Source organism: Herpailurus yagouaroundi, unplaced genomic scaffold (assembly GCF_014898765.1).
Source record: "Herpailurus yagouaroundi ecotype Mexico unplaced genomic scaffold, PumYag 28, whole genome shotgun sequence".
NCBI classification, from domain to species: domain Eukaryota; kingdom Metazoa; phylum Chordata; class Mammalia; order Carnivora; family Felidae; genus Herpailurus; species Herpailurus yagouaroundi.
This window is the reverse complement of record NW_024412376.1, coordinates 156,338,284-156,363,353: the sequence shown is the minus strand read 5'-3', so window position 1 is coordinate 156,363,353 and position 25,070 is coordinate 156,338,284. Positions and strand designations below refer to the sequence as shown.

Below are 25,070 nucleotides of genomic sequence, written 5' to 3'. Positions count from 1 at the left end.
ACTTACCAGCTATGTGACAAACGGGCTCACCCAACCTGCTTGAACATTAGTCTGCACATCTGTAAAATAGAGCCAATGATGTTGACTTCCGAACGTGGTTTTAAGGAGTAGAGAGCATGGGTGTAATAGATACAGTAGCCTGTGGAAGCCAGCCAGGTAGAGTGGGTGAGATGGGTCAAGTGTGCCACGGTGGAGAGCATCCAAGCAGGGTAGCCATGCCTTGACACCAGCCAACTGTCACCATCCAGGCATTCAGAAATGGGAATCTTTGTTAAATTTTTTTGCATTGCTGTTCGATACGATGTTAGGAGCAGCACGAAATTTTAATTCTAAAATCAGTTTTGAAGTGTTGGCAAATAATTAGACATTTCTTCAGGCAACATTGTGTAGGTCACCAGTGGTTGACTAGATTCCCACTTGTTTATTCCTACCCTTTGCCACGGGACTTTGCAGGAGGGAGTGTATATTTCCCCACCCCCACCGATGTGAGGCTTATCCTTGCGACTTGCTTCGGCCAGCGGATGCAGGGTGAGCAGGCGTATGTGTGATTTGGCCTAACTTCTTTTCACTTTTTCCAGAGTATGCCAAGAGAGGAGCATGCCCCTCTGTCCCAGAAAGAGATCTGAGGGGCAGACCTGATGGAGAGTTGCCCCAGGTAACCGACAGCCCCTTTTTTTCTTTTTTTCTTTTGTTTTTACCTGAAGAACACTCCTTCAATAATCTCGTGCCCCCAAATCCTGATCTCAGGCTCTGCTTCTGGAAATCCCAACCTAAGACACGTGGCCTCCCATAACTTCTCTTTTTCAAATTCGCCTTTCCAGAATTTGCCAAGATGATAAATTAAAATCACCTGGGACTTAATACACATCCAACAAATGCTGACTTCTTCTCTCATCTTCCTCACTGGTGGAAAACAAAGTGGAAAAACACGAGGAAATTTCTTTTAAGAAAAACGTCCTCGAGTGAATTTTCTGTCGTCTCATATAGCAACTTTTTGGAAAAATGGGCAAGCAAGACATTGATCTTTAAAAATGGAGATAGCAATGCCAACTTTGTGAAGCTTTGGGGATTAGCTGAAATAGTATCTGTGGACCTTAAGTAGGGCTGTTTGGTGCAGAATCAACACTTGTGGGGAAGCCACGGCTCCTCCACTTGCCAAGCTGCAACACAGGCCAGTTCTTGCTTTCTCATTGTTGTGTCCATGGCAAGCATGTGCCCAGCACACAGCAGACTCTCACACATCTGCCCAACTGAACCACAGTGAGCAGGGAAAGGAATCAGACTTTACGAAGGATGGCATGGCTGTCACAATTCCACTCCGTTTGGACTCTGGGCAATAAATCCAAGCTCAATACTTCTCATGATCGTGGGCAGATTTCTCCCCCTGCCATCCCCCCAACCCCTCGCCAAACGCTCACAAACAGCCAGACACAGTTGCTTTGGTCGTTAACACAGTTTATTATTGGCACACTTATCAGTAAAGCATACATAAAATACAGCTGTTTTATAACACACGGAGCCACTGTGTCTTTACATGTGTGGAAGAACATATTAATATGCAAATGGAAAAATTAGTTCTCTTATAAAGTTTCACATAAATACACTGGAATTGCCCCCAAAGAAGAATCCCCATAAAAGAACCAGGTGAGGGCTTTACAAAATATTATACAAGAAATATACCATGAAAAGAAACAACAGTCAACTCAGATACGATAAAAAACACAAAAAAGTTTCAGATTTATTAACCTGCCCACAAAATTAATGGATTACATGTCTTGAAAAGATTTGGATCAACAGCAATTTTACAAACGAGTAGGTTCTCGAGGGGCCAGGTGTCTGTCTTTACATAAAAGTCTGCCTCGGTGTCTTCGATGACAAAAAGACATTTCTGGTTTCAGCCCTTGGGCTCAACTGAACCAGCTGCGTTGGAGAACCGACTGACATTAGCTCACCCAATAATTACCCTGCAAGGCCCTCTTAGCTGTCACCCCATGAAAGAAAAGGTGAAGGAAAAAAATAATAATAAGGATACATTGAAATTACTGTCCAAAGGCTGATTTTTTTTCTTTTCTTTTTTTACTGAAACAAGAAACTCTCAGATGCAAGTCAAAAAGCAGAAAATATTTTACAATATTAAAAAGTCATCTGTAGTTAGGGTCGGCATATAACGAGACCCTGAGCACTGAGGGCGTATTGACAATATGGCCTTCGTCGGGGTGGGGTTGGGGGGGGTGGGGTGTAATTAACAAACACGTGGTTAACACCGAGCCCGGAGAAGCGCGAGCTTTCGCTCTTTTCATTAAGATCAGTGCCACTCTCTGTGTTACCTGTGAAGGCCTCCAGGGAAGGGTCAGGGAAGTTTATTGGAACGATCCTCTCAATTCAAAAAAGAAAAAAAAGAAAGAACAAAGAAACCCAAACTCAGATCATTGTGGTTTAGAAACAGGTATTTGCGTGGAAGAGTTTTTTATTTCTCCTCCTTCCTCTCCTGCAAGCAAGGATCTGCAAGCGTGAGCGTGCCCCACGACCTACTGACGGCGGGTGCGGGTGCGGGTGCGGGTGCGGGTCAGTGTCACTGGGGAGCCTGGGGTGGGGCGTTTTCTGATTTGGTCTCTTGAGCGGCGGGGGGTTTACTGCTCCACGGGCTGCTGTTCCCCAGGGCCGGGGGGCTGTTGAAGTCTTCCTCGTCGTCCACGCCGTTGGCCGCGTCATATTGCGTGTTTTCTAATCTAGTGATTAGCCTTTCGTCCTCGTCCCCAAACTCACCTCCCATCAAGGTTGGTTCGCCTACCACCATCACATCCTGTGAACAGCAGCTGACATTATTACAGGGAAACCTTGGGACAGAGAAGCTCAGCTTAAAACACTAGCGGGAGGAGCTGGGGGGGGTCTAGGACAGACACGCTCGTGTACTGTGCACCGGGGATCAAGTCTCAAAGTCGGGGGGCGGGGGCGAGACGCATATTGGATTTCTACAGGAAATAAACATTGCCTCCTGACGTGGAACAACCACGCGAGTTTATGTCCTTAGTGCGCAGCCTGACACCGGAGAACGAGCAATGCTAGCAATCTGCAGAAATAAAAAAATGGATTTTTCAAGATTAAAAAAATCCACGCTTTTAACTTGCCGACGTTGGGGACTTTTAGAGAGAGGGCTGTGGAACCTTCTGCTGGGTGCTCTCCACTACCTCCAAAAATCCGCCACTTTTTATGTTAGGGCCTCTGAATGGCTTCAGACTAGCAGCCAACAGGGGGAGGGTGCCATTGTGCAGTATTCACGCAACTCATTCCAAATGGCGTTCTCTCTGTCCCAAGGACGGTATACATTTTAATTGAAGGCAGAATCTCTCTTTTTTCCACTCAGCCAGGCCCTTTTATGCAGCCAATATCCTTGACATTCTGCTACTTAATTATGGTAATTAATTTAGGTAAAGTTTTCGATAAAAACAATGTTCACACTGATTTGACAATTTGCATAGCTAATTAAGTCATTAGCAAAAACCTGCTGATTGCCAACAAGCCCTGAATTTACCATCTGTTATTTCATGGTGCCTGTCACCTATCCCCACACAGGCAACCCTGCCACCAATCTGGGCAGTCAAGAGAACCAGTCTGTCCAGCTGGTGCCATAAAAGGAAGAAGAGCACTAATTATAATTACATTGATGAGGCTGGCAGTCATCAGAAATGGAAGCGTGCAAGAAGAATCCATCTAATCACTCCTTTAAGCACAGACTGTCCTTCCATGCAAACAAGGAAGCCACCTACTGTAGCCGGGAGCATCGTGGAGGCCACAGCTGGAGAGGCCCGGGGCCCGGGAGGAGAAGGGGGCATACACAGGGCACGGCTCCGGCCTCTTTGTTCAGAGGGGGCTGTGTGGGGTTGGTGGGTGACCTGGGCATGGGACAGGACACCTGTCAGGTGATACTGGGTGATACTTGCTGGGCAGGCTGTGAGCAATAATCTACTCAAAAGTGCGGTGACTCCAGGCGAGTGCCCAAGGCCATCAGCTTCCGCCTCTGCCAAAACAAGCAGGGCTGAGCCAGATGCTTTTGGAGACGTAAGGGTGTGTTTCCTGATGCGGACGCTAATTCGATGAAATGCCTTGGTAACTGGGCGAAAATTTTGTCTTCACTGGGGCAAGAGAGGCTTTCCTGGGACGGTATAGGAGAATACTGCCTTTGGTCAGGAGGCGGTCCATTGGGCCCTCCCGTTTCTTTCTAGAATTATGAAGGTGCCAATTGAACAAAACCCTTACTTGTCGCCTGGTTGATTTTGCAGTGGAAAACCTTGTTTGTTTGTTTGTTTGTTTGATTGACTGATTGATTGGTTCCCCTAGAATTATGGGGAGATAATCAATAGATTTCCAAACTGTGTTTTCTGACTAATCGATCTTGTGATTTGATAAACAGGATTTTAAAGAGATATGTCCCAGATTAAGTACATGCCTCAAATATGCACTGGGTAAACTCAGCAAATATAGGTACTGGCAGGACAATCAGAAGTGTGCTTCGAAGAACGTACTGACTATGCAACGAAGAGCCAGACACAACATTGACATGTGGGGAGACTCATGAGGGCTCAAGGTGAGGTACAACATAGACAGAGACTCTGATTGGCAAGAATGCCGACAGGACTGGAGATGGAATGTGGCCTCCAGAGAGGAGGGGACATTATCGGGTTAGCCATATGACCCATTGGGGGTGTTCTGGACAAAAAAGTGCCACTTGGTTACAGGCAGTTAGGAGACAGTGCTTATGATCAGGAACAAAGGTGGGGGCGGGGGGAGAATGGGGCAAGATTGGGCAGAGGATGACACGGGTTCATCTCATTTCATGACTTACGTGCAGCACACGTTGAAAGGGTCGGAAAACACATGCATAAGGTGTCACAGGGCAGGGGAAGGGTGTGGAAAGTGACCACATGGGTCCTCATTAGTACTGTGAGTCCAAGGTCATCGAGAGAGGCTGGGGCAGTGTGAGGAGGTAAGCGTAATTTGGAAACAGAGGAGAAAAATCAGAAGGCAGCTTAAGCGTGACATTAGAAAAAGTTCTCGACACTCCAGGTGCCTTCACTGCATCAGAAAATAACAGTTATTCAAGAAAAGTACTGTGAAAATAGTGATTTGAGTCACTTCAAATGGGACTGATGTAGGCTTGTCATGTTTGGAACAGGCATGGATAGTTGTAAGCATCCTAAATTTCAGAGTGATGCCACATTTGCCTTCCTGATTGTACAAGAAAATCCTTAGCCAGATACATAGTCCTGTGTGTACCTGTGCGGATGAGTGACAGATGGCAAGCTATGACAGATGTGTGCCGTGGGCTTCTCATGTGCACAGACGCCTGAGGCCGCTTAGGCCGCTATGCACGGGGCTCTACCTGCTTCTTCTAAACCTACAGACTCAAAGAGTGGTTCTCTGCTCGGGCAGTCTCACTTGGTTAGCCTCACACAAAACGAACGGAGACATAGTGCACGTTCTGGGCTGCCTCTACCTAGCGGATGTTGGCCCCGTTTTCCCCACCCCCCCATCTTTAAAAATCCCCCCAACGTTCAGCATGAGTAGTGAGAGTTGCATTATCCTTCCCGTCTCTGCTATCTCGTGTGTCCCACAGGAGGCAGGGCTGGTCTGTCTGAGGGTAACCCCGGATGCCCTTCGCTCCCCCTGAGGCAGACCTCTGCTCCTCGCCGGAGGCCTGGAGGCGCCACGCCCATTGTCACATCTTCTCACTAATCCCCCGTGCAAGGACCACCAACCTCTGAGGAGGACTGGAAGTGACTCCTTTCAGGGCCCCTCAATGCTTCTCCTTAAATTGGCCAGAAGGGGTCACTGCTGTTGAATGACACAGGTCTCCATCCCTCCCAGGGTTGAGGCTGCAGTTCGGGATCGCTCCTAGCCCCTGCTCATGGAGTGAGAAGCAGAATCCAAGGATTAAACCCTAGTCCTCGCCGGACACGCACGTTTGCTGCCGCGGCAGCCAGGCGGACCACAGCTGTGGTCACGGTGGCACAGAGAACCTGGCCGTGCCTTCGAACGAGGCAGCCCTTGTGCCTGCAGATCGCGTTCTAGTTCAACAGTCAAATCGTGTCGGTAATTCAGTACACAGGGTTAAAAGAGGGGGTCGCTACAAGCCAGACGATGCCTATCGCGGAAGGTCCATTCAGCAAGAGTGCACCCCGAAATGTGCACATTTTCCTAATGTGGCGGTGGCTTTTTCCTGCCCCCCCTTGGCCATCTGTAAGCTTGACTTCATTGAAACATCTTGAATTGCATGGTGCGGGGGTGGTGCTGGCGTTCTGCTCTCGCTTTCTAATGGTGCCTTGTTCTCTCGAAGTCCAAGGGGTCTCACTTCATTAAAAGCCCTCTCGACACAGGGATCCTCCACTAAGATGTAGTTGTTGGCTTGGAGGATAGGAGCATAAGGGAGCGGAACAGACTATGTGCCCTTTAAAATAAAATTGAAATGTTTCCGACGAGGCTAGGGATGTCGAAATCTGTGACACGCATACTGCTATTCTACACCTGAGGCAGACATCACCAATGGATGGCCCACCAAACCCAAGGCCTCAGAATCCTGCTCAGTGCTGTACCCTGCTGGCTGACACCGGGAGACTGAGCTGGCAGGAGAGGCTGAGCTCTTCAGTGACCGACAGGGCCTGGGTTTTTGTTGTGGTTGTTTAATCTCAGTATTGCTGATATCTGGTACGGTGTGGGGCACATAGTAGGAGCTCAAAACAACTGGTGAACTGAACTGAATTCTTGCAGTCACTGTGCCTTTAAGGAGCAATGCCACAGTTCCAGAATTCTCTGGAATGCACTTCCATTTGCTAGAGGAGACTAACAAATGTTAGTTTCTAAAACTCTAGGAGTAGATGAATAATAGGCTACTTGTGTGCACTTTGGGGTTGATTTATTTATACCAGGCCATTTTCTCTGTGTATTTTCCAATTTAACCAGAAGTGGGCCTAACTTATTGGTACCTTAATAAAAAGACTCTGTTTTTTTTTTTTTCTTTGATTTTTTTTTTTTTCTGACTCTTTAGCCAGTTCAGAAAACAGAGGTGAGTCTGGCATTATTTAAAAACTATAATTCCTAGCGGTCTTAAAATTAAAATGGTACCTTCCCCACAGGCTGGCCACTCTCTCCATGACCCTTTCTTTCTAGTGCAGTGATGATGAAAACCATACCCTCTGTCTATGGAAGACAGGAGAAGAGTCTCAGTGGCCCAGGTGATTCTCAGGTACTGATGGGGTTGCTTCTAGCCAAAGAAAACCGACCGATGGAAAGTGGGTAAAAGTGGGTTGGGGCCAGATTTGAAAGACACATTTAGAAGTAAGTGGAGAATCCCCATGAAAGAAGAATCCACTCTCACATGGGGAGAGATATGAGGACAACAGACCAAGACAGGGAAGAAGGTGTGAAAGAGAAAAGGTAAAATTGTACTGGTTGAGGGAAGTAATAAGAAATAGAACACATTTCCGAAGACATGGTATCCAAGGGATAGCCATGAAGCACCACGGAAGTATCAGGGTTCAAACGACAGTCAAACGCCTGGAGACAGGGTGATGTGACAAGGGCAGCAGAGAAGGACACCCACAAGTAATCGTGGAGGGGACGAGGGACGAGAAATGTTCAGAGGAGCATGAGAATTTAAAAGCGATAAATGATCTAACACTGGGCTGAGGAATCTGGAGTCAGAAAGGAAGTAGGCAGACAGGACAGAACTTGAAAAAAAAAAATGGAGATGAAGAAAGTGCCCACACGGGCAACGCGCTATTTGGGGACACCCGTCAGCTGTCAGCCTCGGAGTTCAAAGAAGCCCCCTTCTAAGCGGCCCATTTCCTCTGTCAAGACCCAGAAATGAAAGAAAGGGTCAAGAGGTCAGGAGAGTTGAGACCAAACCAAGGGCGGACCCTCCCCCTGAGCTAATGAAATGGGTCAAGTGGCATCCACTGAGCTGCGATTTTAGTGGCCGAGAGTTAATTACCTGAGTCTCAAAATGAGAAGGGCACCCATGTTGGGAAGGCCCAGTCAAATTACAACATGGAGCCTGAACGCCGGAAGCTAGTTTCCAGTGGAGCACAGGGGTCCCCGGGGATCTTGCCGAGGGCCCCTTCTCTGCCACCAGGCATGGCGCTAAGTGATTTTTTAATTAAGCCTCACGTGACACATCTCCTGTCTGTGCCTCTGACGGCTCTGTAATTCAGGTCCCTGTGCAGCGCAGACGCTTAATATTCCTTCCTAATTCCCAGTTTGCAGGGGAAGGTTTCCACGGTAGAGCTCCTCCCGCCCACCCTCCCCCTGCCCTTGCCTGGCCCTCCCCCGCCCCCAACCCCCAAGGCAGGAGCGGCTAACGGGGACTTTCCCTGGGCCCCCAGCAGGCGGAGGACAGGCGGAGGCGGGATTTCGGGCCTAAGAGGAAAGCGAGACTTACAGGTACCTGACTGGACAGACTCAGGTTAGCGGCTGGCGTCTTCTTCTTGCTGCCGGTGCTGTTGGCGGTGTTCCCGGCGCTGCTGTTGGACGTGCTGCTGGTGGAGTTTTTTCTTTTTCTCCGCTTCGTTGTCGGCTGCCGTGTGGGTTCTGCTGCAATACGGGCAATGGCTGGAGGGTCAGATCTGGGGCAACCGTCACCATACCGTCCCCCCAAGGAAGCTGTGCTTGTAAATGACAAAGAGCACACTCTACAGTATTGTTGCCGTTTCTTTTAGCTTCACGCTAAGTGAAGGGAGGAAGCCGCGGCTTTATCCTTTTAGCACCAAATGGGTGCAACTCTTTTCTTTGGTCTCTAGATCAAACGATTTGTGCTTCACTGTTCTCTCTACCGTTAGACACGTGCCTGCAGTCTAGTAAATGTAGTTTAGGGGCGAGCCGCAAATACCACTGTTAACAGTCGCTTGGAACATATTATCACCATTACAGAATTTGAGAAAACCCTTTTCTCTGGACTGTTGGCTCTTTAGGGGGAAAGGAGGGCTCTGCGTTCCTCCGGGGGGCCTCGGAGGAATGAGAGAAAGGGTTAAAACGAGTTAAGGTGGTAGACCAGCATCTCCCAGTCGGCACCTGGTTGCAGGCCAGCGCAGACCTTGAGATGCTCAAGTACAGAAAGGAGGAAGCATGAGTCCTATCAGCTGAGAGTGTCACACGTAGGGTCCCTAGCTCAGTACAGTTGTCAGGTCGCATGGTTTGGACCCCGATGTTTAAAGAATGCTGCTCATTTCAAAGTTGCTGGGGGGAGAAGGTCGAAGTGCGCCAGGGCCAGCATCTGCACGAAGGGGAACTGGATCTTTGCCTCCAAGTCCCGCTTAGAAACAGAGGAAAATATTGCGGACCCGCCAGCTGAACAACGTCTTAGTGGAAGCAGAGGGAGGTGTGGTGATGTGGGGCCGGAGGATGTTATTTGTTTACCTATTAGGTGGTGTGAGAAGTACCAATGTTTTCATGTCCGTAATGGTTTCATCTGCTTCATGTGTTTTATGTCATGACTATTGTATGTTCCTGGCAAGTCTGCTAATTCGGTTCTATTCTGATCTTTGTTTTGTAAATGAGATATCTGCGCAAACTTTTTCCAGGCATTTACTAAGTTGGAAATGTCATGTAAAAGCATCCTTTTTGCTAACCCTCTTTTGAACCAGCGCTGATGGAGAGAAGGTGAGCCAGGGACCCAGCGAGAGAGCCTTGTAGCATTTTCTTAAAACATTTATGCGCTTCTGATGGGCAGTGGGGAGGATTTCCTTTAAGGCTCATTTCAAAGGCCACTTAGTCCACCAAATTACCCCAAACATTTGAGGAAGAAGAGGATTGTGTTCCTATTTATATACCAATTCTTCTTTTGTAAATATTTTGTCTCTTATGTGCAAAGATTTTCTTTTTTCTTTTTTTTGTAAAATGATTAATTTTTTTGTTAAGTTTTTAATAATAAGTTTAAATAATAAGTTTATTTATTTTGAGAGAGAGCACAAGTGAGTGTATGTGTGCAAGCAGGGGAGGGGCAGAAGGGGGCGTTGGAGAGAGAGAATCTCAAGCAGAATCTGCACTGTCAGCACAGAGCCTGACACGAGGCTCGATCTCATGAACTGTGAGATTATGACTTGAGCCAAAATCCAGAGGGAGTCGCATGCCTAACCTACTGAGCCCCCCACGTGCCCCAAAGATCTTCATCAAAGGTCCTAACATGTCTATCTGTAGAGAGTTATGGGTGCTGCTCCTAAAAGTTGTGGAGGGGCGCCTGGGTGGCGCAGTCGGTTGAGCGTCCGACTTCAGCCAGGTCACGATCTCGCGGTCTGTGAGTTCGAGCCCCGCGTCGGGCTCTGGGCTGATGGCTCAGAGCCTGGAGCCTGTTTCCGATTCTGTGTCTCCCTCTCTCTCTGCCCCTCCCCCGTTCATGCTCTGTCTCTCTCTGTCCCAAAAATAAATAAAAACGTTGAAAAAAAAATTAAAAAAAAATAATAAAAGTTGTGGAAACAGGAAATAGAATTTTTCCAGCTCATGATGCTGGGAAAGAGCTGAGTGACACATTCAAAGTCAATCAAATACTTAGTTCCCCTGACAAATAGCTTCTTCCATTACCTCAAGAATTAAAACTGACTACTTTTTTTTTTTTTTTTTTTTTTTTTGGTATCTGTATTCCTTCATGAAATTTGGGGGAAATATATCGAAACTGTGTGCTCTGGATTATTCCCATTGGCAGCAGGTAGCTGAGGTAAGAGAGTCATGAGCTCTGGAGACATAAAAACCTATTGTGACACAGGCCTCCTTCATTGATGAGCTATGAGACTGACCTTGGCAAATTACTACTTTAAATTTCAGGCCCTCAGGGCGCCTGGGTGGCTCAGTCTGTTGAGCCATGGACTTCTTCTGCTCAGGTCATGATCTCACTACTCTTGGGATCTCACTGCTCATGGGCTGACAGCTCAGAGCCTGGAGCCTGCTTCGCATTCTGTGTCTCCCTCTCTCTCTGCCCCTCCCCCCTCGTGCTCTGTCTGTCTGTCTGTCTCTCTCTCTCAAAAATAAACATTAAAAAAAATAAATTTCAGGCCCTGTATATTTAAATAGGAAATAATAAGTACCTCATAAGGTTATAATGAGGATTCGGCAAACGAATGGAAGGTCCGTGAGGGCTGGGATTTCTGTTTCATTCAGGGCTGTACCTCTAGTGACTAGAACAGTGCCTGGCACCTAGGAGGGGCTCAATAAATAACTATTGAATGAATGTTTTAATTAATAAATAATATATAAATTATATATGCATATGAAGGAAAATACAGGTTCTCAAAGCATTTATTGAGTGAACTATTTTTTCTCATAAAGCCCTATTGATATTGCAAGAGAATATAACTTAAGCACATTTAATGTGTTTGAAAAATAATGCTCTAAATGTCTAAAATTCCTCTAAGAGGGGATGTAACTATTCTATGTAAAATAATGCCCATTTTCTCAGATGTCTAAATACGTACTTGGCTAAGTCTATCTTCATTTTATATAAAATGCCTCGCCAATTACCAGTGGAAGGTGACCATTATATTTTGTGATTCAGAAAGCTATGTGCTTCGTGTTAATAATTACTCTTTATAAAAATAATTTTTAGCGAATGGATACGTTTTGCTTTTATGATCAATGAGGCTCGACACACGCCTGGGAGTAAAAATGTATTAGATAGAATGACAATTAATGATAACTGGAAGCAGTAATTTCAGAACCTCAGCAGGAGACTATAGTATCTAAACTGCCTTCTAAGGAAGTGAGGAAAATGGAATCTTTTATGTATTCTCTTCTTGATCAGAGTACCCTTTGATATTAGATCTATCTTTAAAAATGAACCAATTTATTTATTTTTTTCTTTCTTTCCTTTTTCCCTTCCATCCTCCCTTCCTCCCTCCTTTCGTTCCTATAATTTCTATGATTCTTAAGCAAACAAACAAACAAAAAACCAAGCAAAATAACAACAGACTGTGAGAAGCCATCATTCTTGTCCAGTGGAACAAAGACTAGACTGGGAGACAGGAAACCCTGGTTCTGATTTCGGCTTTGCCAGTGACCTTGGTAACATTGAATAAATCAGTTGACTTTTGTGGGTCTCAGGTCCCAAGTGAGATTGCAGATGATTCCTAAGGATGTTTTTATTTTACAAATTAGATGTCCCCCAGTCTAAATATCCATAATGAGCCACTTTTCCTTCTCACATCATTTTATCCCCAAAAGAGGCCTCCCTCAGAAGACGCATTTTTAGAATGAGAGGGAAGAACGAGGTCGTACCTGGTGGTGCTACCATTCGCTGCCACTTCTGAAACAAGCAGGTCTTCAGGCAGTCTCGTGGACTGAGGTTGTAGGTTTTATGTCTCGACATCAGCTCCTGCATTGGCTCCAGTATTACACACAACTGCAAAGAAGTTCAAAGACGTTGGCGTTTCGCTACTTGATAATATTATTTGCAGTAAGTAATGTCAACAGCTGGAAACAATTAGAAAGCTTAAAGGTACTTCTCTTTTTCTCCTGCTTTTGATTTTCTCTGTGCAAGTTTGGAGGAAGAGAAATACTACCAATACCTGATAATGCCCACTTCATTTACTATTATTTATACTACCATATTATAGCTGAATGTGATTTATACCCGCACGCACGCACGCGTGTGCATATCCAAGGACACATTCTGTACAAACTCTTGGGTGGATGTATGTAGCTCTATTCTGAATTCAAATGATCCTTTCTGGTTAAAGAAAAAAAGCTCTCTTCCGTGGAGCACAGCATGCTCTGATTTCTACTCTGGTTTCTGCTGTCGTTCCTGTTTGTATAACCACACACTGTGAGTTACAATGCTAGTTTATGTAGATTACGTGGCAGCGAAAGCCATCTTTTAAACTCTGGAGAACAGAGTGGCAACTGCAAGTACTTTTTTGATCCTCATTCTTATCAAGGCCCGTGATGAACACTAGTTTATTTTTATCCATGTGCTCGTTTGTATTTTACACATGATGATAATGTCAGTAACATATGCCCACATTAGTTCAGCGTGGGGGCTTTTTCTGTGGCGCTGCACACTGTTGCTTTCTTCCCTCCTTTGGTTAGATTTTTCAGATTTACTTCGGTCCAAGACATCTGATGACAAAGATTAATGAATGAAACGAGAACGGAAATCCATTTAGGATTGCCTTGAACTTTTCTGAATTCCTTCTCCCGTTGGAAGCTCATCAGAATACTGCCTCATGGAGAGTGCCGTATCGAAGAAGACAAAGACCACAACCTGGAATGATGCATCCAGTACTGTTGCAATTACAACCACACAGATATTGGCAATGCACCCTCCCATGTGGAAAAACACTAGTTCATTATGAAAGGCAGATGTGCAATCTCCTCCTTCCTCGGCCCATCGCTCCGACTACCCCCTTCCCTTCTGTCATTACTCAGCAGACACGTTGGCTTTTATCCACTGGTTTCCCTCTCACCTGGAATTCTCCCCTCCCCTCTTCTTGGCCAATAATGCCCACTCGTCTTTGCGACAAGGTCACTGCTCCTGTTACACCTTCGCCTTCATCTCTAGGTTTTGCATCTCCCTACACAGGCTGAATTGGGTGCCTCCCTGTGGTTCTCTCCATGCACCCAGCCCTTTCTGCTTCACGAATGTACTCATCCATGCTTTGCAACTATCTGCTTTTAGTCTTTCTTCCACTTGACCTTGAACTCTTTGAATGCTGAGACTGTGCCTTTTATCTCTGTGTCCCTAGGCTTGGCTCAAGTGGATGGATGCATTTAAGGTGTCTTTAGAAAGACCGGAGGATTTTTCCATGCCAATGTTCCTGAACGTATGGTCTAGGTAACACTTCCATTGGAACCAAATGAGTTGATAATTAAAAATGCAGGCTTCTAGGGGCACCTACTTCGCTTAAGTCAGTTAAATGTCTGACTTCAGCTCAGGTCACGATCTCGAGGTTTGTGGGTTTGAGCCCTGCGTGGGGCTCTGTGCTGACAGCTCAGAGCCTGGAGCCTGCTTTGGATTCTGTGTCTCCCTCCCTCTCTCTTTCTTCCCCTCCCCCATTTGTGCTCTGTCTCTCTCTCTCTATCAAAAATAAATAAACATTAAAAAAATGCAGATTTCCAGGTTTTTCCCCTTCTGTTTCACTGGGTCTGGAGCTGGGGTCCTGAATCTGCCTTTTGGAAAAGCATGCCCCTGTCATATTCTGATACATACTCCCGAAGTCTGCCGCCCTACATATGTGCTAGGCTTTAGAAAAGATACATATAAACAGCAAGACGTGTGCAAATTCCCTGTGGTTTCCAGCTTGAATTCCACTCTCTTCTCACTTAACCCCACTTGCCCATGCTGCTCCTCTCTTCTCAAGCCTAAGCATGATAATCAAGATTACCTTCATCTAGAAAACATTGTCTGCTCTTTTTACCTAACAATGATCTAAACCTGACCCAAACCGCTAACTCCGTTGAAAGGACAACTGTAATCTCTTTCCCATTGCAGTTTCTCAGGAAGAAGAGAGGAAGACTTCAAAGCCTAAATGACATGTGTCAGCCAAAGAGACAAAGCCACTCAACCCTAGTGGATCAGGCTGTCAAGTAATGCGATCTGGATGCGTGATGGTACATCTTCAATCTTGTCTATCTTCTTGCTTATTTGGAGTCCTCCCTGAAACGTAAAGTGTTAGTGAGGAAGACCCCATGAAAGAGGGGAGATTCCTGTGCAATGAGCTCCACATTCCCACACCGTGAAGACTCGATGTGGACATTACTCCATTAAGAATTCCTCGCTGGAAATCAAAGTACGTGCAAGCCATAGACGGCCGCGGGTCTCCCCCAATGGCTGATGCTCAGCAGACCAGAGTAAAGGATTCCATAGTCATCTCTACAAACAGAGATAAGGGCGGATTATCCATCAAAGGAGGACCACTGCGAGATGCAGACAGGGTCGGAAGATGTTTGCATCTATTACTAAGCTAGGTTAGTGAGAAAGGAAAAGCTTTCAGGGAAGTTCTAAGGGCTGGGAAAACATTTTTTAATTAAAAAACCCCACAACGTTAAGTTTTCAGGCCGTTTCCTTTTGGCCCATTCCCCGTTCTTGAGAAATGGCGAGAGGTCTAGGTATGTATTTTAATTCTGCACTAGGTATGCACCCTTGGGGGAGTCCCTGAAGAGTGCCGGGGCTCCGTCTCACCTGGAAAACAATACCCATCTTGTGTGTTGTTGTGAGAATTTGAGGTAATATGTCTGACACATCAGAGGTCAACAAACAGTAGATATTACAATTACGTGTTAACAAGTACAGCACAGACAGTCAAACAGATGACATTTCTATTACTTTACATCCACAAGCATTTACTGCGCTTTCTTCTAAGTGTCAGGCACTCTTGCTTTGGCGCTGGGGACATAATGGGGATAATAGGATCTCTGCCCTCAGGGAGTCTTCAGCCCCCTTCGGAATGATTTCAGGATAGTCCACGTCAAGCATCTCCGGGAATCACATCTCCGTGAAGCAAGTATTTTCGTTACATGACAAGTCAGATGGCCAAAGTGACCTTTGTGGACCCAGAGGGGCCCTGGGCAGGATACATGCTGGCACACAGGAGAGCTGCCTTTATCCTGAGAACCTGGGGGTTCATCATCTACTTCTTTTTGTGGTGCTTTCCTTTCCTTTCCTCTCTGGGCTTTGGGGCAGCACTTTTTTTTCAGGTGCTAATCCTCAGGATTGATCCCTCCCCCTTTAATGTAAAAATACTTTCCCATCCCGGCGGCAACCCACCCCAAAGGAATTCGTATCTCTGAATACTAATCAGGAATCCCCGAAGCCATGTTTTTGCCTTCCAGGGGAGGGTTCCCAGGCTGGAGAGGCAGCCTTCCCCTGGATTCCTGTGTGCAAACAAGCGAGCCTGCTGTGGAGGTGCGCTGGCTTTGCTGGGCTGCATACTGTAGGTGGCGGAACTAACTCAGACAAGAGCCTGCCTTCTCACGCAGCAAGCCAGTGCCTTCGGGCCACAGCCAAGGCCTGGGGCGTTATGAAACGAGATCAGGAAGACAGCTGGGGGAGCGGGTTCCCGCAGCCACTGGCCAGTTCCTTCTGGAGCCAAGATTCCCACTGTCCCTGGGGTCTTGGACCCCCTGAGAAGCTGGTGCAGGCTAGGCAGCCTGCCTCTCGAATTTTGTACAAAATATCTGGAGGTTTATGAACCCTCTTATACTCCCAACCATAGACTCTAGGGAAAGAGTTCCCTGTGTGTCCTAAGTGTAAACCAGGCTACGGTACACATGCCTTTTGCTCCACCCCACGCACGCACACGCGCGCACACACATACACACACATGAGTCAACTGCATGTTAATGGAGCTAAGCATAGTAACAGAGTCCTTTGATTTAGAGGCACAATTTCATATGCAAACTTGGACCTGCTGCAAAGGTCTTAGTGGTTGGGTCGCTTTGCCTGAAGAGGAAGGTCCCAGACAGCATTTCTGCAACTTCTGTAGCACCTTGCGTGCAGGGCTCTCATTTAGTTTGGTTTCCTCCAGTGGTGGTGTTTGGCGGGGGGTGGGGGTGGGGGTTGGAGGGTGGGGTACCAGGAGGAATTCTAGAACACTGTGGAAGGGGGCAGGAGTCAGCAAGGCTTGAGATCTCATTTTGAGTACGAAGCCCCTGAACATTCAGCCCCCGCCAGGTCCAGCTAGGATCCCAAAGAAAGCTATCGCCCACCCCAGCAAAGCTGCAAGGACACCTTTTTGCAGATTTAGTGAGAATTTTAAGCTAGGCTTGATCTCCTTATGCTTCTGACTTCATGTTCTGGGATTTTGGCCCCAGGACTGACCATTGGGCATGGAATCAATGCCTGTAGCTACAACAGTGACTTGCTGGGTGAGTAAAAGGATAGATGGATGGAAGGATGGATAGATGGGTGGATGGATGGATGCGTGGATGGATAATAAACAGCTTGGCCAGATTTATAGCAAGGAGTCATTTGCTAATAGCAGACAAATCAGGCATCGTCCCGGGGGCTTAGAGGTGATGAATTTGTCCATTTGATAAACAACCAATTGCCTCCTCTATACAGAAGGCTTTGCACAAATGCACATGCATGTACTCAATTACTACATGTCCAGACCAGGTAGGAAGATCTCAGCTAGTCCTGGGACTTGTCACAGTAACAAAGGGCCGAGCAAATGTAAACAGTATTGTGTTTTGCTTTGTTTTCATCGGACGGTTCTCCCAGAGACATTTGATTCTCCTTGTTCTTCTTGTTCAACTCCCTGCCCAAAGCCAGTCCCAGAAATAGGTGATGCTTGTCAGAGGCAGCTCTGGCGAGGAGAAAGCTAATGCCCTGGGGCTGGCAGTTGGCTAACTCCCAAACCTAGGTCCCGTCTACTGCCAACATTCTGATCCACTCTTTTCTGGATGATGGATGACATCCTCTGAGCCTGAGCCACCTAGTCTTTGTATATAGGTTTGCCCAAGGTTACTCTTTCAATGCCAGCTCAGGCCTTTCTTCATGTTGTGAAGACCTCCCCTCATTCCCACCTAGAAGACCTAGAAGACCACCTAGAAGACCTCCCCTCATTCCCAGTCTTTTTAACCAGAGGTTGGCAAGCTACAGTCTGTAGGCGGAATATGGCCATGCTTACGCAAGGTTGGTAGCTGCTTTTGTGAAGTGACACCAGAATTGAATCGTTGTGACAGCATTCATATAGTCCGCAAACCTGAAAATATTTACTCTCTGGCCTTTCACAGAAAGATTGCTGACCTCTCTTCTAAACCGGTGCTGCTCAAAGTAGGTGGTCTACAAACTCTTTGTTGTGTTTCTGTGACAGGATAAGCAGCTTGAGGCACAGTGTAATTCAGTTCACTGCTTCCTTCACTGAGAAAATCTTATGTCAAAAAAAAAAAAAAATTCAGATGAACTAAACAATGTGTTCAACAATGCAGTTGATTTATATTCCAGAGCAAGCTTCCTTGAGTTTACAGTCTGGTCCTGGCCTGAAAACCACATTTGAGTCGTACCAATATGACCATTAATGTCCTCCAAGGTCCAGCTCAAAGCCCACATCTGTCTTTGACCATCCCCGCCCACAAGGGACTTCTGCTTCTATAGCACTTATTACGAATCTAGGTACGTCCTCGTGTTTATATTTGCCTTGGGAATATTCCTTTCTTGTGGACTTGTTTCATCCGCTTATCTATAGCAAGCCATATTTCACTTTTCTCTCCTTCTATTTAACACAGTATTAGGCATACTCAAATATTTGCTGAGTCGTAACTTAATAATCACGGTGGAGTATCTAACCTATGCCTGTCCCTGGAGTACGTACCTGACGTATATTAGATCATTAACCCTCACCAGCTACTGGCCCACTTTCACAGGTGAGGAAACTCAGACTCAAAGCCATTAAGTCACCTAGAGCTGATAGTAAAGAGTGTGATTCCTATAACGTACCCAAGGTTTTACAGCTATTCGAAGGGCAGAGAAGAGGTTTGTAGTTAAGTCTGCCTGATTCCAATGATGTGTTCTTAACAACAAACTGTTCTGTTGTCTACCTTTCTAAATATGAGTGGCTTAAATCGCTACTAAGATACCAAGTTCAAAGGTGCTCTCATTGTGAGGTGCCTGGGTGGCTCAGTCAGTTCAGCGGCTGGCTCTTATGTGCAGGTCAGGTCATGATCTTGCAGTTTGTGAGGTCAAGCTCTGTGATGACAGTGTGGAGCCTGCTTGGTATTCTCTCTCTCTCTTCCCCACTTGTGCATGCTCTCTCTCTCTCTCAAAATAAGTAAATAAACGTAAGAAAAGTCCTCTTCCTTAAAACTTGCGTGCGTGCGCACACGCACACACACACACACACACACACACACAGGCTCTCATTGCCTTTATATGGCTCCCTGTACACGGTATTGACCTCTATACAGAGAGGTAGGTCATACATGAGGGGTCCAGACTTTGGAACCAGATTCATGTGGGTTCAAACCCCCAAGTGTGCCGTTTACTACTGTGTTCTTGGCCAAGAATTTAGCCTCTTTGAATCTGTTACCTCATCTGTAGAATGGGGATAATGATACTTATCTTTTTTTTTTTTCCAACGTTTGTTTTTTTTTGTTTTTTTGGTTTTTTTTTTTGGGGGGGGGACAGAGAGAGACCGCGCACGAACCGGGGAGGGGCAGAGAGAGAGGGAGACACAGAATCGGAAACAGGCTCCAGGCTCCGAGCCATCAGCCCAGAGCCCGACTCGGGGCTCGAACTCATGGACCGCAAGATCGTGACCTGGCTGAAGTCGGATGCTTAACCGACTGCGCCACCCAGGCGCCCCATGGTACTTATCTTTGACAGTTTGAAATAATGTATTTAAATATCTAATGCAAAAGCTGGCACAAGGCCAGTACTCAAAGGATGGAAATTGGTATTAGGATAAATACCAGTGGCATCAATGGCTCCTCTGAGCCAGATCAACGTGTGATGTGATTGGTTGGCTACTGGGGAGTAAATCATTTGGTCTCCTTGAGACTTAGGGGGTCACTAGATATAATATTCCAAGGGGTGTTAATTACAATTACATTGCATTTTAACGGCTGATGTCTCTGATAAAAACCCATTTTTAGAATTCAGTGATAAATACAACATGTTCGAATCCACAAACCAGAGTTTTTTTTTTTTGCCCCTGCTCCCCCTCCTCCAGTAACTTGCTCCTCTGGCTAAATGTGAATTAAAAAGATATCAGAGTGTGGGGGTGATTAAGAAACAAACTCTTATCTAAGGTGAAGGAGTATCTCTTAATTAAGAGACATATCACAGGAAGATATTTTACATTAAAACAATAGAAAGATACAGAGAATCTAAAAGAAAAACAAAACGAAACAAAAAAAACCAAAGCAAAATAAACAGATAATCACACCTAGAAGCAGATAAGAATGAGTAACAGACATCCACATGAGTAAAACCCACTGTGCCTCAGAGGATGAAAAACAAGAGAGAAGGAAATGCTTTCCCTTAGAAGCTAGGCAATTCTAAAACATCAGATTATGATTTGGGTTTATTTCCTGATAGGATTAAAGGTAGATTGGTTGTCAAATTCAAAACATTCTCTCTCTCTCTTTTTTTATCTGAAGATTCAACCAGGGGAGCCTTTGCCTTTTCTCAACTGTTTTGCAAATTGATTATGGGGAAAGGTATCACATCCAGCCCTGGAGAAGGCAGCCTCTTCTGCTCTGGGAGAGGAGGTGGGTGGTGGCCCCGGGGGAGCTGACTTTCCCCAGCAGCAGCTGCCACCTCAGGAGCCATCCTCCTTCCAGAGCAAGCAGGCCAGGCATGCACATCTCAGTATCTATGCCTTGATCTCAATTTTGAGGCCACCAGAGAGGACTCCTGTGTGCGACCTCTGGCTGCTTTTCTCACCACCCCCACCAGAAAAACGCGGAGCTCGGGAGGCCCCAACAGTCTAGCCACACTCAGCATTTCTGCGTTTCTGCCGTACCTGTCAGGTCAAGGAACAGAAGGTTCAAGGCCCTGGAAGTACATTCTCTATCCTTCTGATCCTATGGACTTGATTTTCCCACCATGTCATTTGGTATGGGCACCCCCTTCCATAGTGCCCCTTCCTTCCAGATCTGTATTGACGAGGACAGACCCCTGCACACTATTTACCAGCTCTTTTGCCAACAGGCTTCACGTGAGGTTGGGCCGGCTGGAGGCACCAGGGAGAATGGAGGGAAGTGGGTTGGGTTAGTTTCCTAGAGCAGCCGTCACGAAGTGCCACAAACTGGTGGCTTTAGCCAACAGAAATGTATTTTCTGTCAGTTCTGGAGGCTGGGAGTCTGAAACCAAGGTGTTGGAAGGGCTACACTCCCTCCAAAGGCTCTAGGGTAGAATTCTCCCTTGCCTCCCCCAGCTCCTGGTGTTTCCTGTCTTGTAGCTACGTCACTCCAGTCTCTGCCTCCGTCCTCACGTGGCCCTTTCCTCTATGTCCCCGTGTCTGCTCCTCTTCTGATGAGGACAGTGGCCATTAGATTTCCCAGTAAGGACACACCATGAGGTTCCAGGTGAACATGAATTTTGGGGAGATACCATTCGATCTACTACATGGGCAAAGAAAGAAGGGTATTTCTTGTCTTCTCTGGTTCAGACGGCCTCTCCCACAGCTGTCACCAGAGGTCCTATAGCTTCTATCAGGTGGCAGGCAGTAACACCTCTTGCCTTTGTCCCCTGGAGTGGCAGTTGCTACTCTTGGGGTTGTCTCATCTTCTGGTGGCTTTTCCAGCTCCAACATCTTTGTGCATAATTCACCATATTAAATTTCCTCTATGAAATTACTTGGTAATTACTGGATAGACTCTGATTGACATTGTGGTTTGTAAGAAATTAGGTAATATATAAAAGATGAAGGACTTTGGGTGTAAGGAGGCATCACGTGTAGTGGGGTTAAGCGTGCAAATTCAGCCTGGGTTCAGATTCCAGCTATTTAATAACTGAGTGACCGTGGATGAATTATTCAGTCTCTTGGTGTTTCAGGCTCCCCATCAGGAAGGTTGGGATAACCATAGTACTCAACTAACTGGGTTGTTAGGCAAAACAAGAAAATCCACTTAAAGTACTTACCTGGGTCCTATTCCTAGCATATGGAATGTGCTCTGTGCATGCTTATTATGATGGGGTATAACCAAGCTGGGGGCCAGGGGCTTTCTGGAAGACATTTTGAAACTTGTCAAGACATACTTGTTAAAAATTTACAGATGTTTCTTGCCCTATGTATATGTGTATGTATGCACCCAGCCTAAACATTAGACTCTGGTGAAACAAGGGACATCTCAAATGTTTAGTCAATTTGCGTTTCCTATAAATACCTTGTCCTGACCACTGGGCCATTGCCTCAGATACCCTCTCCAGGTGTTCTGCCAGCATCTCTAAGTTCTACAGCATGGTCCTGGAATGTTTCAAAGGAAAGAGAAAAACTCTGCTTGGAAATACTCTACAATGATTAACAAACATTTAAGGAGTTCTGTCTGTCACTTGTAGGGCTTGGAGTAAATTTCAGGTAAATTTTAAAAATTCTTATTGACCCAATGGTGTGCCTTTGGATGAGTCAGATAGTGAAAATGAATACCAGTGGCTCAGGATTATGAAGGGACCTCCTGCAGACACTGTCTCTTTATTGTCCATGACTGTATTAGTCAGGGTTCTCTAGAGAAATAGAACCAATAGGAAGTGCATGCTTGTATGTGTGTATTTTAAGGGATTGGCTTTCCCATGATTGTAGGGGGCCAGCAAGTCTGAAATCCAGTTTCCATGGGCTGGAAACTCAGGCAGGAGTCAGTGCTTCAGTCTAGAGACAGATTTCCCTCTTCTCCAGGAAACCCCAGTTTTGCTTTTAAAATCTTCAACTTCGGGGGCGCCTGGGTGGCTCAGTCGGTTAAGTGGCCGACTTCGGCTCAGGTCATGATCTTGCAGTCCGTGAGTCAAGTCCCGCATCAGGTTCTGTGACTACTCAGAGCCTGGAGCCTGTTTCAGATTCTGTGTCTCCCTCTCTCTGACCCTCCCCCGTTCATGCTCTGTCTCTCTCTGTCTCAAAAATAAATAAACGTTAAAAAAAAAAAAAATTAAAACCTTCAACTTTGTCAACAAAGCTCACCCAACAGTAAATCTATTTTACTTCAAGTCAGCTAGTTATAGATGATAAACACACCTACACAATATCTTCATAGCAAAACCAAGATTAGCATTTGATTAAATAACTGGCACTATAGCTGCTATGAACTGAATTTGGCCCCTCAAATTTATATGTTGACGCCTAACCACCAATATGACCGTATTTGGAGAGAGGGCTTTTAGGGGGCAATTAAGGCTAAATAAGACTGTCATCTGACAGACCGGTGGCCTTGTAAGAAGAGGAAGAGACACCGGAGAGCTCTTTCTCCGTGTGCACATGCTGAGGAAAGACTAAGCAGGAACGCAACAAGAAGGTGGCCATCTGCAAACCAAAAAGAGAGCTCTCACCAGAGTTGAGCCCGTGGTCAGAGGTGACCATGATTTTGGACTTGACGGTCTCCGGAATTATGAGAAAACAGACTTCTCTTGCTTAAGGCACCCAGTCTGTGTTGTTTTTTTTTTTTAATTTTATTTTTTTAATTTACATCCAAATTAGTTAGTGTATAGTACAACAATGATTTCAGGAGTAGATTCCTTAATGCCCCTTCCCCATTTAGCCCATCCCCCCTCCCACAATTCACGCACATTGTAATTGTAGTAACTTGGGTAGCAGGGATGTAGTGGTGAACACTGCACAATCCCTCCCTGGAAGCCTCCATCCAGAAGGGAGACAGGTGATAAACGAGACTTCCAGTAACCTTCTGTTTGTCCTCCATATTTAAGAGTCTCTTATGTTTTGTCCCCCTCCCTGTTTTCATATTATTTTTGCTTCCCTTCCCTTGTGTTCATTTGTTTTTGTGTCTTAAAGTCCTCATATGAGTGAAGTCATATGATATTTGTCTTTCTCTGACTGATTCATTTCGCTTAGCATAACACCCTCTGGTTCCATCCACGTAGTTGCAAATGGCAAGATTTCATTCCTTTTGATTGCTGAGTAACACTCCATTGTACATATATACCACATCTTCTTTATCCATTCACCCATCGATGGACATTTGGACTCTTTCCATACTTTGGCTATTGTTGATAGTGCTGCTATAAACATGGGGGTGCATGTGCCCCTTCGAAAGAGCACACCTATATCCCTTGCATGAACACCTAGTAGTGCGATTGCTGGTCGTAGGGTAGTTCTATTTTTAGGTTTTTGAGGAACCTCCATACTGTTTCCCAGAGCGGCTGCACCAGCTTGCATTCCCATATGGTATTTTTTTAAGGCAGACTGAGCAAACTAAGACAATGGCCTAGCTAAGCTGACACATAAAACTTCCAGTTTCCCACTAGATGGTAAAGAACTGGAAAGCTGGGTTGTGTCCTGTTTCTTCCATTCATTCATTCATTCATTCATTCATTCAATATTATCTCACACCAAGCAATGGATCTAATGTGTGTGGAATGAATGCATGCTTGAATACATGAATATGACCGGATGGAGAACAAACCCAAAAAAGGTGATTAGACATCCGCAAACAGGTCAGCTCTTGCTTCACACACGTTGTAATTGTGGTAACTTGGGTAGCAGGGATGTAGCGGTGAACATGGCACAATCCCTCCCTGGAAGCCTCCATCCAGAAGGGAGACAGGTGGTAAACGAGACTTCCAAATGGATTGGCTACTATAAAGGAGAAGGATGAGGGCTGTCAGGAAAAGTTGCCAGGAAGAACTGATATTTAAGTTGAGACCTAAAAACATGACTGAAGCGTCGGCCAGGCGAAAGAAGAGGCAGCCAGGACAAAAGTTGGGTGGACATCTTCAGCAGGGGGAATGCAGATGTGACTGCAAGAGAGGACACGGTGTTGGAGACGGGGAATGACTGGAACGGAATCCTTGGAATGATTGGATTCCATGATGGAATCAGGGAGCCAGCGACAGTGGCCAGCCAGGGGTCAGGTTTGTCAGGGCCTCAGTTTCCGGCCACAGCAGAGCTGAGAGGTGCAGCTGATACAGGCGAGGGCATTCCGCGCATGACGTGGCCCCACCGGTGCCATCAGCGTGGACGCTGCAATATGGTGCATATCGGACTGTTTCTCTTTCACCCACGTTTCCTAAGCATGAGAAAAGCATCACCACTCTTTTGATGTGTTTGGCTACACAAAAGCACCAAATATCCCCGAAGGCAAATATTGGCGGCTCGGAGGCTCCAGCGGTGGACACCGCCCCCCAGGCTGAGTGCCGTTGATCACAGCGCTGGGGGCCTTCGCGCTGGTCCATGCTGGTCCTCACCGGAAATAGGGAGCATTTGTAGCATGCTGGCTATTTCTCCCAAGGAACTAAGAGACTGTGCACTTACAACGAGGTAACATTTAAACACTAGCATTTATAAATGGGGCCTAATAATCTTAATACTGCGAGCAGGGGAATCTGGATACGGTCCTTGGGAGCCGTCAGTGACAGTTTCCAAGGAACAGGGCTATCTTGTTCGTGCAGTTATAATCCCTCCTGAACATTAACTGTGTGGTGATGC

The 25,070-nt window shown here is 46.1% G+C and overlaps 1 protein-coding gene across 11 annotated transcripts in view; it reads right to left on the bottom strand.

The window, feature by feature from the left end:
* Window positions 1-1,438: 1,438 nt before the first annotated feature.
* Window positions 1,439-25,070, bottom strand: part of LDB2 (LIM domain binding 2) — a 382,503-nt gene continuing 358,871 nt past the window's right edge. For 2 of the 11 annotated variants that reach the window (XM_040487415.1, XM_040487428.1), the window contains exons 6-8: window positions 12,256-12,379; window positions 8,435-8,586; window positions 1,439-2,803 (exon numbers count right to left, since the gene is read on the bottom strand). In XM_040487415.1, coding sequence (XP_040343349.1) covers window positions 2,573-2,803; window positions 8,435-8,586; window positions 12,256-12,379 — 507 coding nt within the window. In that variant the 3' untranslated portion in view covers window positions 1,439-2,572. The other 9 variants (XM_040487424.1, XM_040487429.1, XM_040487427.1 and 6 more) reach the window with 9 other exon arrangements.